Source organism: Drosophila virilis, chromosome X (genome assembly GCF_030788295.1).
Source record: "Drosophila virilis strain 15010-1051.87 chromosome X, Dvir_AGI_RSII-ME, whole genome shotgun sequence".
Lineage (NCBI taxonomy): Eukaryota > Metazoa > Arthropoda > Insecta > Diptera > Drosophilidae > Drosophila > Drosophila virilis.
This window is the reverse complement of record NC_091543.1, coordinates 229,573-244,678: the sequence shown is the minus strand read 5'-3', so window position 1 is coordinate 244,678 and position 15,106 is coordinate 229,573. Positions and strand designations below refer to the sequence as shown.

At 32.5% G+C, this 15,106-nt stretch overlaps 1 protein-coding gene across 2 annotated transcripts in view; it reads left to right on the top strand.

The window, feature by feature from the left end:
• br (broad-complex core protein) overlaps nt 1–14,060 on the top strand; it is a 110,864-nt gene extending 96,804 nt beyond the window's left edge. The window contains exon 9 of one of the 2 annotated variants that reach the window (XM_032433349.2): nt 8,094–14,060. In XM_032433349.2, coding sequence (XP_032289240.1) covers nt 8,094–8,785 — 692 coding nt within the window. In that variant the 3' untranslated portion in view covers nt 8,786–14,060. Of the gene's footprint in view, nt 1–3,182; nt 3,718–8,093 lie in introns of those variants that run through there. The other variant, XM_032433350.2, reaches the window with a different exon arrangement.
• Nucleotides 14,061–15,106: the final 1,046 nt, after the last annotated feature.

Sequence of the window (15,106 nt, the reverse complement as noted above, 5' to 3'; positions counted from 1 at the left end):
TAACGGTAACACTAACGGTAACACTTATAGTATGAGCAACAAACAATAGTTAATGTTCTCTCTGTTTTTAAATTCAATATGGGTATTTACGTTTCAGACCTAAATATTTAGCTATAATAAAAAATCCCTTTCCAAAGTCCTATATAAATGAAAACACTATAAATACATACATTATTCAATGAAACATTAGCTCCAAGCCGCACTTCTACCATATTGCTTACAATATTATAATTACAATATGATACATCAAATAAGAAACCGGCACACGCAACTACAGTAATAGGAACAGTAACTAACTACATGGGTGTAAGCAATATGCCAAGCCGACAAGAAAAAATAATATCGTAATATCTGCGTAAAAACATAATACACAGATTACATAAACAGTAAATGTAAGACTCCAAACCAATGGCATCGAGTGAGAAGTAATTAAAAATGTAATAATAGTATCCTTTTCGGATCCGAAAAGTTTTTTTTGAAAACTTTTTGGGCATACTCGTATACTTCATATATTCAACATAACTTTCTATCCGCATAAAATGAAATTAATAATAATGTCGTCTTCGGTTCCGGAAAGTGTTCCCGAAAAGTTTTTGGACATACTCGTATACTTGAATATATATACCCAACATAACTTTCTATTCGCATAAAATGAAAAGTAACAAAATTTTAAAAAATATTTTCTAAATAACAAATTTTACGATATTTTTTTCAAAGTAAATTTTAAATCAAAATATATCAAGTATACGAGTAGAAAAACTTAGAAACTATGATTTATGTACGTTCCACTGTACACATTCACTTTGACAAAAAATTATATTATTATACAAAAAAAAAACGTTGCTATCTCACTCAATTGCCAATTCAAAGACCATTGCTACAATATGCTTACATACTTATGTATCCACATAGTTGTATTTATAAATAAAGTAAACAATATCAATAATAATTAATAACAAGTTTCTTTACGGATACTTGGTACACTTGCAATTTGAATCGATAATTTTAAATAGTGAGCATTGTTCGACTTTCATCTCAACTACTTTAAATGACAACAACAAGAACTCTTAAGTTGCATATTTAATGCTTCAAACATAAGAAAACTTAATAGGTTTTGTTTTTGTTTTCTTTCTTTTTTCTCAAACTTCTACTTGTATATAATGGTGTTAAAATGTTTAACAAAGTCATTTGGTAAATGAAATGCGTAATTACGAAATTATAAATATTGATTTCGAATAAGGAATATGCATAATGCATTTTATGTAAATGTCAAAGAGACGAACTTAAGCAAAAAACACTAAAACTAAATGAAAATCTTTTTATTCATAAAATCGTAAATCAAGCATAATGTTTATAATGGTGAGGAAAATACACGAATCGAACACAAGCATTCATATATAATACAAATAGAAAATGAAATATTTTCATAAATAAAACAACAAAAACTAATGTGTTATTATTTAAATAAAACTAACGTATATAAATGAAGATGCTGTGCGTGCTTAGAATTCCTTTTATTATTACATTTCCCGCTGCCAAGCTCAGCTCTGCTGCTTTTTAGAAAACGGGCTCAAAAAGGAAGATCTGTTATAACTCGGCCAATTAAAAGATTTCGTAAACCACGTTTCTATCAACTCTCAGCTGTTGGATATGTACTTGTACTCGCACATACCAACATAGGCGAGAGGTACTTTTTGTTGTATCAAACTCGGAATACTTAAACCGACTTGAAATTTTAAATAATGACCTGTTCGAGCATTCGATCAGGGTTTGTGTTCTGCCAATGCGATATATACTATATATATATACATACATATTGTGATAAACAAACTTGATTTGGGATTGCCAAATCGAGTACATCTTTAACCCAGCTCTCTCTCTCTCTCTCTCTCTCTCTCTGTAGGAAACATAGGTTTTTCTCCCCGACAAAACCATGCGTCAAGCTAATCACCAAATAAACCACATCCAAGATGTGTCATTGTATGTGTGTGTGTGTGTATTTAAAGTGAGTTTAACTGGAGAGCCATGTATACAGATTAGGAAGTGCATATGTATGTATGTGCGAATGCATACATACGTACTTTAATAGTTACATCTCACATATTCATATATTGCTCTCTACATGCACTCAGAAAAACAGCCCAAAAACGCGATAAAATCCGGAAAGTTGCTTTGAGTTTTCATTAAAAAAAAAGAAAAAAAAGGAAACAAAAATATCCAGAGCAAAAAGGTTGTAAAAATTATAAAACATTTTCAATTTATGGCGATTTGTTAAATTTTATTTTGAGTGTACTTGTTGACCAGCTACGAATCAGCAGGGCACAGAAACAAAATCGTACAAATACTATATCTAAAATGCACTAACCCGTCACCATCGCGCTATCTATGTATCTATTCTGTCTGTGTCTTCCTTCCATCTATGTTTGTGTCAACTTGTCTAAGTGGAATGGTGTGCAGAGCCTAATCTAATCTATGCACTAAAAAAAGAAATATAAAACAGATGGTCTGAAGCGTCCCTTTGGGTCAATTTATCTTACTCTGTATCGAATCTTCATTCATTTTTATCACATATATTACATATATATACGAAATACGCACCATTGCCCATTATGACATAATGCCACGCCCACTCAGAGCGCGCCTGCTATTCGATAGCGCCTGAAACAATTTTTTTGCAACTAAATGTTCACATTGTGCTAAATGAATTTGATGCATAGCTGCCGCCCCCATCATCTTAGAGGTACAATGACAGTTTTATTTTATTTAAAATTTAAATTTGTTATATGTTATCTGTACTATTTGTTGCATAATTATATAACATAATATTTGAAGTTATAATTTTAAACTAAATTAAAATATATTTTGTGCAATTCAAGTCATTCAAAGGAAAATGATTTTTATTTTACAGAAAAAGAAAAAAAAAATTAATTAAACATATATGGCTATACACATGCAGCTCCGAAGTGTGTGTGTGCATAGCTATATCATTCACAATCATCTACACTTTTACATACATGAGCCTACTACACTATATCTTAATTCATAGTAATTTTAAGCCAATCTAAAATCGTACTAGTATACTATAAACTAAAAGAAAACTAAATGAAACCCAAATACCTAAATGAAATATCAAGCAAATATCAATATACCAACCATCAAACTCCAATCAAACCAATTTACAGGAAATTCACCCAAGAAACTGTTCTCATGCCAACTCTGCGGTAAGCTTCTCTGCTCGAAAGCCTCACTTAAGCGACACATTGCCGATAAACATGCCGTACGCCAAGAGGAATACCGTTGTGCCATCTGCGAGCGGGTCTATTGCTCGCGTAATTCGCTCATGACACACATTTATACCTATCACAAGTCGCGGCCTGGCGAAATGGAGATAAAAGATATCAAGCTATATAACCAATTTAATTCGTCAATCTGAGACTTAACGCCTTTGTCTGGGTTAACAGTGGTTCAGACTGCGAAAAATGCCATGACAAAGAATGAAATCAAATCTCAACAGTATAAAACCAATGCGAATCAATTCAATAACAACAATAACAACAATTACAATCACAAAATGCTTAGTAGCGATCAAAATAACTTCAACATTGATGAGCTAGAGTTAGATTACTTGCCACACACTCACTTAACGTCGACCAAAACTCAGCATTATAAGCGACCACCAACGACAGTGATGCATAACGAACAATATCCGCTTTTCATACAAGAAAGACATATCCTGACATTATATGATTACTATTTACATCAGCGTAAGAATACGACTAACGGTAACAATATATAGAACAAGCAACAAGAAAACTAAACATTTTCACGACTCGAAACTTAACTTAAACTTAAAGCAATGCCATTCTGTAGTGATACAAAACTTTACAATTAAAAAAAAAAAAAATTAACAAAAAAAAAAAAAACTAAAAAATCATGATTTACATACATTTACATAAATATTTAACTATGCGTACCTAGCATACTATATATACATTAACTTATAATGAATAAAAAACAAAAAGACATTAGGCTCTAAGTTTAGAATTCTTTACAGTAGATACACATAGTATGTAGTTACTATGAATTGACATAAAAGTTGACCCAACTGAGCTAACTTGCTGACATCTAACGACTCATATGCCTATGGACCATTTACACACATACTTATACATAAGTACATATACAGTACATTATTTACTGTATATGCAACTGTTTATACTCTGTGGCCTTCTTTATACCTCATACAACGTACTTGTAGTCAATTTTAAAAATTAATCTTCTTGTTAATATGTATATATATGGTGTATATGCATATATAAATATATACATACATATATATATATATACATATAATTTTGTTGTATTTTTCTTTAATACACAAGTTGCCTTTCTCATAGCTTACTCGTAATCTTCTCTAATCAACTTATTGACTATACGCAACATACATTCACTCAAATTTTAGATATAGAAAAATAAAAAGATATATAAATTAAATAAAATATAAAAGTATAACAAAAGATAGCTACAAATAATTTGCCATTCGCCGGTCCACTTGTGCTTAGTGTTATAAATGCTGCCGCCACAACGACTAACAACAACAAGCAGCACATAATACACAATTTGCCAATTGGAGCTAGAGAAAGAAACAGGCAATACACCCCCAAAATTTACCCAATATGGAGAGATCTGAGCTGAATTCACTTGACTTCAAAGCCATCCAAAACGTCACAGCTACAACTTTAACTCGGTACTCTTCAGTATCCCGCTACCGGGTACCCAAACGATATCCCCGGTACCCGTTAGTCAGTCAAAGTACACGCGCTTGCTAAAGGTTAGCCCAACATCTAAACTACATTGGTAGCCAAAAAAAAAAAAAAAAAACAAAAAAATATATTTAAAAAATAAGAACAAAAAAAGAGAAGATACGTAGTTAGTACATATACAACATGCTATGTCTGTCATGACCTCTCCTCTATGCAAAACCGTTTCTCTATATCTCCATACCCCGCTCTAGCATACACACACTCTCGCTCTCTCTCTCTCTCTCTCTCTCTCTCTCTCTATCTCTCTCTCTCTCGCTCTCTCTTTAACTTTAAGTGCCCTCCTTTCACAGTCTCCACAGTCTGTAAAAAGTCTCTCTCTCCCTCTAACCTCACTCTCACAATTCACCACATTTACCATAGTATCTCTATCAGTTGAAATAGACTAAACTCTAAAATGCATATGTAGAGAACATGCATCGAACTATTTCAGTTCGACGTGGTTATCATACCGCTACTGTTAAAAGTATTCCTACACTTAGTTTAAAGCATAATACCTCGATATGCAGCTTGTTGGCAAAACACTTCCACATTCTTCATCTAGCTGTGACTCTCTATATAAATCTCTCGCTCTCTCTCTCTCTCTCTCTCCCTCTATCTATACATATCTCTCTCTCTCTCTCTCTCTCTCTCTCTCTCTCTCTCTCTCTTACTCTTACTCTTACTCTCACGTGCCGTTTCTGCTCCTGCTGTAGCAATACATAGCTATATTTCCTGTATAAAGAAAGTGTTGGCCCTGTAAAGTATATCAAACACCGACTTTAACACCATCTAGGAGGTACCTCTTATACTCACGCACTATCTATATAGAAAAGTAAACTTCACATCTGTATTGCAAAACTGACCGGTATTCAGATCTTCCGCGCTTATACAGACAGACATATGTATGCGCTTCTTTCTGCTGGCCCATTTAATGGGTTTCTATATAGAACTCCATCTCGTCTATCTGTTCAATCTTAACACCAGCCGTACTCTTTCTCTCTCTCTTAATCTCTCTCTCTCTCTCTCGCTCTCGCTCTATATATATATATATGTATATGTATGTATATATATATATATATATATATCTGGCTTAAATGCTTAATACTATAAACAATAACAAAAGCTTATGTAAAAAACACAAAAGTAGTTATTTCTAATACTTATGTAGCGAGCACAAATAATGAGTCTTTTTCGGAGAGATTCAGATACTTTCCGATGAACTCATCTATGAGTTTGTATATATGTACATTTAATTCATTGACACTAACATTTGTAAAGCTTAAATACCATCTGCATCATTTTAATGCAACTAATTAATGGATACGCAAATGAACAAACATTCAATTCTAGCTTATACTGAATCTTACAGTGCAAAGCAGTCGCTCCACGAGCTTAGCTCGCGAATGCCTGTCAACTAATTATCAGCAACCCGTCCTCTTTCGCAAGTATGTTTTACCTTAGTTTCCTCTACGTTTTCTCATGGCTGTCTCCGCGTTGTTAACTCCTCCGTGTCGTAGGTGTCCTGCGTCCCCGTCTTGAACTATGCACTTGCCAATTCTCTAGTTCTCTCAACGTTGATCTTTCCACTGCGTTTTACTTATAGTTTTACTGTATTTCTTCTCTTTGTCTGACTCTCTCTGCCTCTCCCCCTCTCCCCATCACTCTTTCCCTCTTTGTCTGTCTGTATCTCTCTGCTCTCATCGCCTCCAGCTTTGAGTCATATAATAATTTGTACCATATAATAATCAATGAATAAAAATAACAATATATAAAAAAGGCAAAAGCGTAAAGTTATATATAACCAATTACTTAAGTGCTTGTATACTTCATTTTTCTTTTTGGTAAGTTTGAGTCATTAAACTAAGAGATCTGATAAATACTCATATGAAACCTTGTGCTTATACCGCTACATACTACAACAACAATATTGAAATTAGTTTCTGGTTGATTCAATCAGGCCATGCTACTTAGCTAGCATTTTCTAAAAAATTTCCTCAGTCAATTTATATCACTAATTTTATTATACTACATAAGTATGAATCCAGCAGCTGACTTTTCAGTTCCTAGTTCATTACTTTAAAAACACACATTATTTCCACTTTAATTTCGTTTCTGAACTCGCAACGATACATTTAAAATAAACTTAAAGTTACGTTCCATTGATTTTCCTTGAGATTCTTGATAACTTGCTTTTTGCTTTTGCTTAAAGACCACTTTGCTACCTACCTTATTATTAACATCTGAGCATGAGCATTAAAGTGTCAACCTATCGATAAAATCGATACTATCGATACTTTCATCAATATTTTGACATCTCTAATGTGCAAAGTAATTCATTCGCATGATGTAACCTGTACATAAATACAAGTTTGTGCATATGCTTTTGTAGAGTTGCTGTTGTCGGCTTAATTATAGTTTTTTGTTTGCTTTGTTAATGTTGCATGTTTGTAAATACTGTAATTAGCTATGTACATACATATATATATCATTTGTAACTAGCCTGATTCATTAGTAACATTTTTACAGTTTCGTAAAGGCGAATATTCAAGAACAATTGGAAAATATATATTAAAATGCAAATAAACCCATTGTTAGACCAGGCCAGTGTCCCAAATGCATGCATTCTAATACTCTGTAAATTCTACCAGCTTTATATTTTGACAGTGGCCCAGCCTAGCAAATACGTATACCGTTTTTAAAAAAAAGTCAATGTATTCATATACATATGTATTCATTAAAAGCCATGCTAGGAAAAACTTACTAACTTTTTAATTTAAGTTCTATCGAACAACTGAAAATATAAGTTTTTCTTATGCATATTTTATCAAAAAAAAAAAAAATAAATAAAAATAGACACAACTACTTTTAGAGGGCACATTAAAAGCCTCGATTTTCAGTTTTAAGTATGTAAAACATGCTGATTATACGCATATTATTTCTATATAAATAGCAACCTCTATAACGCTTACCCTACCTCCATCTAGCAACAAAAATATAAAAAAAGAATTGAATCTAGAAAATATACATGTATTAAAAAAATAAATTTCAAAAAAACACACAATTATATTTTGAACATTTCCTATCCCTGTAAAAACATATATTTTAAAATTCAGCCTCGAACTTTCATCTTTTAACTGCACTTTTAGTTTCATTTTCTCAACAACAAACGCAAAAAAAAAAGCTATGTATTTCGCAAAAAATAATATACATAAATTAAATCCAAATGCTAGTTAATTGACAAACGCTCTTCACAAGCCTCGACTAATATATGTTATTTCTCTCCTTATGAAGGACCGCTCAATATAAAACGCCCCGCAGCTACCTCGCCAACCAGTTCTACCTCATCGCCGCCGTCACCGCCCACCGCGATGACATCGCCGACCTACTCGCTGAATGGCAGCTTGGCCGCCGCCGTCTACCACTTGAAGATCTCACCGCCACGCCCCGGCAGCGTTGGCAGCAGCAATGCGAGCAACCTTTGCGCCCCATCTGGCAATGGGTGTGCCATCAGCAATGGCATCAGCCCAGCCCAGTCCAATGCTAGTGCGAACCTGACCACATCTCCGCAGTCCGGGAATGGGAATGTCGGTGTAGTGCCCGTGCCCCAGTTGCCGCTGCGCATGCCACCTCCGACCAGCGGCGGCATCAACGAGCCACAGGAGTGTCCCTACTGCCGGCGCACATTCTCCTGCTACTACTCACTCAAACGACACTTTCAGGACAAGCACGAGCAGTCCGACACTCTGTATGTGTGCGAGTTCTGCCACAGAAGATACCGCACCAAGAACTCGCTGACAACGCACAAGAGTCTGCAGCATCGCGGCTCGAGCGGCATGCTCAAACGCCTGTTGAAAACATCGGCCATCAAACACGGCCTGGTCGGGCATCATGTGAATCCACATCATCATCAGCTGTCGCATTCGCGCACGAGCCTGTTCGACTTCAAAAGCGAGCTTGGCCAGCCACCACCAGGCATACAATAGGATTTACGTTGGAATGCTATTTTTTTAGAGAATTTCTGTGGCCAAATGCAGTCAGAGACCAGCTACAAATACTTTGCCCGTGGTTAATTTTTACACCTTGTGACGACTAGCCATAGGCTCTTAATTAGACCTATTCCAGTCACTGTGCTCACAATTTTAGTTATTAGTTTGTTTTTTTTTTTTTTTTTCGTTTGTAATTGTATTTCGTTTAGGGTTTAATTTAATTTTGTCGTCGTCGTCAACTGTTTGGGTTATTGTATCATAAAATTAATTGTGTGCTGCTCTCCAACTACTTAGTAGTTGAAGCATCGATGACATCGTTGCTTCATGTGCAATACCTCAACAAAAAAATACTATATTGTGTAAATAAGCTGTACGCATGCCCCATAAGCAAATAATAAGCGGTCTGTAGTTTCAAATATAAGTATATTATACCATTATTTGAGACCACTTTTTTAGAATTTACAAACATTAAGTTACGTACGTTTTCACAACAACAAAAAAAGGAAAGAGAGTGAAGGACTAAAACCAAGCTGAGGGCTAGGCAAGCTATAGGGCGGGGGACAGCTTTTGGGCGCGTGATCGAAAAGATTTACTTTCATATGCGCATCACAAATAACGGCACATATCAGGGCGTATACGCAACATTCTTCCATAGCAGGAATGATGAAATTAAAGCCAAAAACAAAAAAAAAAAACATTTTTAAAAACTAAATAAAATTGCGCCCAAACCAAGCTTCCATATTTTGTACTCTTTTTAAATGCCCAGCCTGCCTATCATTGCATTGGAAATTTTCTTGTTGTTTTTTTTTTTTTTTTTTTTTTTTAATTTTAATTTAGTTGTATATCTATAGTTTCAAAAATTCTCTAAAAAGTCATATTCCAAAAACGAAAGAAAACAAAAAAAAACCAAGAACAACCATATGTCGTCAAGCTGCAAACATATGCATTTTTTTATATACGTATATAAACATAGTTATTTCAAACCAGTTTTTAAGAACAAAATATAATCGTATTAAAACTAAATTAATATAACTAACACAGGAAATGTTATAAGTATGCTAAACATAAAGGTAGAGAGAAAAATTATGTAACAAAACACAAATTAAAACGTTATCAGGGATAATATATCAAGTATGTAGTCGTAAGTCTTTTTTTTTTACATATACCATATAAGACGAATAAAAGATAAGAATTGGAAAAATAACAATTTTAAACACGATATGTGCATATTTACATACATGCAAGAAAACAAAAAAAAAGCTTTCCAACATATGTATATTTATACGAGCCACTCACATTTTTTGCGAAACAAAAAACAACAGCAGCAAAAACAACAACAAATACATTACACAACAAAATGAAACAAACAAAAACCGCAAAGTAACTCAGTGATTTTCTACCAGTGAAGTACAAATATTCAGAAATTAAAATAAACAACAAAAAAATTTAATAATAACAATGTCAGCGTAAATGACAAAGAGTAACAAAAAAAAACAAAGTTTTTGTTTGGTCGCCACAAAGTACTAACTTTATTGAAACAGCACAAGCAAAGAATTTAACTCACACTTGTACTTTGACGGCATCATATTTTGTATGTTTATAGTATATACTTCAACACAACGTATATATAACATATATATCAACATTTTACAACATATAACTATGAAAACATATTTTCAAACGGACACAACACAAAAATTAAGGAACGCTTAGTTAAAGGCGCAGCATCCACAAAATGTAAAAGAACTGCCCAAATACAAAAAATGAGAAACCGTACAAAAAAAATTGTCCAACTGCTATTTGCACATATCCGTAAACTGTCTCAGGAAATTCTTACATGAATCAAATTTTAAGCTCAAAACATAAATTAGGGAACCTAGTTCTACTTGCATACACAATATATGTATGTATATGCATAAAAAAAAAAAAAAAAAACTAAAACAACCACCAAAATTATGAACATAACAACTTTCAAATGTGTGGGAGATATTCATGTCTGTGCAATCGTAATAAAAAGGGAAAAATTGTTGCAGAAAACAGGGTTTTTGAGTTTGGTCTGATCCCCTGCCAATAGTTAAAGTGTTCAATCAAATTATCAATCCTTGTATAAAAAGAACCAGGGTATTTTAACTACGAGGCTACGAAGCTGCAGACGCACGTACACAAATTTTTACTCAATCGACCAGTGTGTCCAATGGCATCTTCAAAATAATAGCTGAATCCAGTGTTAAAAATAGCTAAAAGTAGTACAACAACAAAAATAGCTGAATTAGCTTTCTGAGCCAAAATTGAGCCCGAGAAACAAGGGCATTGAGAAGTAAGCAAATAGCTTAATCAATTTCAGTTGTTTTAGGCTCGAAAATATACAAATTAAGCTAGATTTATGCTGAATTGGCAGCACTTATCGAGGATTTTACATGCGTTGCACCGTATCAACAAATATTCATCTACTGCACTTAAGCAGCGTTCAAATAAATATTCCATCCAATGTACCACGCATACATATGTATGCATTGATGTACACATGCATACATATTTTTGCAAACAATAAAGGCATACATATACAGCGCAATTAGTCTCTGCCGAGCCTTAAGCAAGTCTGTGCTCAAGGCAAAACCATATACTACCTCTGGTGTGAGCGGTTTATAGTTTTAAATAATTTATTTAATCTAACCAATATTTAGTCGCATGGTCTGGAACATCAAAATAAAATCATTTTTAGCCCTACTCAAGAATATACATATTCAGATATTTAGTACATAAGTACTTATATAAGTAGGTATCTCACTCTCCCTTCCCCCTCTATCTTTCTCTTTCTTTCTCTATCATTATCTCTCTCTCTCTCCCTCCCCTACCCTCTATCTCTCTCTCTCTCTCTCTCTCTGCGTTTGCTAAAGTCTCTGAATATTTGTTAATTATTGTTTTTAAACAAATTGATTTAACTTGTTTTTAAGATTTTGCAATACAACACATTAACATATTTCTTTATCTATCCATTTAAAAACTAATACAAATCTTTTTTTGCTCGTAAATAGCGTTTTAACTGCGATTTGAAACTTGTAGAACTTTCAGAAATACGAAACGAAAAATAATGCAAATGAAAAAACAAGCTGTGATTTACAAAAACATCTTTATATGAAGTAAAAAGTGAACATTTTTGTTTTCTTTGTACAAAATTATTTTTTGGATATTAAATTTATTTAACTAATTTTATTTAGTAATTTACTGCACAAAATTATTGTTTAGGTACCCCATGTGAACTGTGAATGCAAAGAAGCAAACTTTTGTATTATTTTTTGTGAAATTTGTATCTCTATACATGTATTTAATAAAATGCTTGAATATATTGCCTATGTTTTTTAAAATCGCTCAAAATTATAATTTTTGCAATATTTGACAAAAAGAAGAATTTCGTTCTATCAAACAAAAATATACAATAGCTAAAACACTTATTGAAAATATATAATAAATAGTTTACTCATTTTTAATTTTTATTTTTATTCTTGATTTTTAATTACTTTAGTTTTGTGTTATATTGAACCGCTCAAGGACGTAATAGACGTGCCAAAATAAAACGTTCGTAGGCACACTCTACACTCAGTATCTGATTATTTGGCAACCCAGGATATGCATATGTATCCAGCACACAATATAAGAAAAAAGGGCTTATAAGTTATGTTATAAGCATGTAGAGCTAAGACACAAGGCCATCGGATGGACAAGTCATTCAAACATTATAATATTTACCAAAATTTATGTAGTTAATAGCTTAAACTTAATATGTAAGTTTACAAACATATGTATGCTTGCATACATTTACTTTTGAAATGAAAATTATGCTTATAGACATGTATTTTACAAGTTTATTACACTACCTACAGTATGAGAACTTTGTTGGGGCCATTTATTAATATTGAATACTTTGCTAACGAACGTTATAAGCAAAAACTACCTTTCTAAAGTCTCTGACTTCCAGTCTCCCAAAAAAGAGCCTACATTTGAAAGTCACTGAGGAGTGCGCCCGTTATATCTACATTTTTTTTTTAAACAACCAAACATAATTACTAAAACAATTGTTGAAAATGCAACGCATATCAAAAAAAATTTAAAGAAATAAAATACAAAAAAATGTAATTAAAAAAATAATAATAATAAAAGTTTATCTATCACACTTGAGACAACTTTTAGATAATTGAAAATTATTAGTCAAAATTATATATATATTATCAAAAAAAAAAAAAAAAAAAAACAAAATTATTTTGAAACTTGCTGTTCATTGATTTAAATTTAACTTTTCGGTATTTAAAAACAAAAATCTGTGATTACCTACAAAATTTAAAGATTACAAAATTTAAATGTATAGCACAAGAAATGGCTACTGCGATGTTTATACTTAATAGCGACAACCGTTATTAACGACTTTAAATTAAATCAGTCACGAACTTCTTTTAATCTTACAAAATTATAAACAACACGATTTTTAAACACAGATCTATATATATCTATATAGACGAAATATGTTTGTACATATACACACATCTATGTATATGCTGTTAAATCTTTTTTATTATGCAGTTGCATTTTTCAAGACTTTTGGCTTAATTACAAACACACTTTTCTATAGAGAAACTGCGAAATAGTACATATATGTTTTTTCATAATTCTCACATTTTAGCGCATGTCCCGCAATATATTTTACTGCAAAATAGTTTTAAAGGCAAATACATAAATATATATATAAACATACAACTACGTATATATATACATATATATATTTTTTTTTTTTAGATTTTACTAGGATAATTTAACTGTATCTTCGAACACTTTAAAAGTCCGAATTTATAGATGAAAAAAAAATGCAAATAAAATCTAAAAATGAATATTACTACAATTAGCAAATAAATTGCACTCACACAGACAACAATTTATTGCGTATGCATATATACATACATTCATATAATATTAATTGTAAATTTTTTATTATCAATATATGAATGTATTTGAGAAAGGCCAATGTAGCCAATAAAGCAAGACCCTCCCTAAAAGGCCTGCATTGCTGGCTGAAATTGAAGTAAAGCCGAAGTCAAAATTATAACTACGGGCGAGGCGGTTGATGTCGATAAGTATGAGTACATATATAAAAAATATGTGTTGAATATAAAGACGAAGACAAGGAATTATGTACGTTGAAATATACTAACCCCATATGAATTATTAAAAAAAAAAAAAACGAAAACAAATTAAAACAAACAAATCTAAACTGGCAATAAGCGCGCAAAATTGAATATACATATACCTTCACATATATGTATACTTATATATATTATATACATAAATATATATTATAATATTATGTATGTATATATTTATATATATATATATATATATATATATATATATATATATATAATAATATTACACACTACAATTACATGTATACAGACAAAAACACAAATTATAAATAAAAGTTCAAAAAATCTTAGATGTCTACAAGTGTTTTACTGTCTGCGCAAAATGTTCGAATGCTTGTTGGGCAACGTTCCCATTTCATGATCCCCGTACAACTAAGAATACTATGTTCCGGTTTAAATTATTTTTTTTTCGCATCTTCAATAAAATAATTTATAAGTTCTGCTATAAACACGGACTTTTCCGTCATTTGATGCCATTTGATGATTGTTTATTATATTGAATCAAAAATAGCATACATTTTTATGCACACATTTTATATACAGTTGACTTAGCTGTGTCAGTGCAAGCTTTACTTGTATCGATTAGCGAATGCTTCGACTTGGCTGTCTATAGTTTCCATTTCGAGATCTCTGTGCAAGGTAGAATTTCTGACGTACCAGTCAGCACCGGTCATTCGGCTCAAAGCCAAGTCACCGATGGTACGACACTTACATGTCCAAAACGGTATTAAATTTGCCAACATATTCCAAAAAATCATCAGAAAAGGTTAACTTTTCAAACGAATCAGTTTTTGGTCAACCACTTTTTCTAGTATGCGCAGGCACTAGGAGCACCTACATCTAAAATTTCAAGTCTATAGCTCTTATATCTTCTGAGATCCTTGCGTTCATACATAAAGTTTCGATTTTCGCACCGACCTCGATCTTGAAAAAAATCGTGATCATTTGGAAGGTCATATATCCGCGCGGAGTTATGTCGGTTTGGAACGTCATATCTCCGCGCGGAGTTATTACCCGAAATATTAAAAAAAAAACCATCGAAAAAGCTTCGATATTCGCACCGACCTCAATCTTGAAAAACAACGTGATGATTTGGATGGTCTCCGCGCGGAGTTATGTCGTTTTG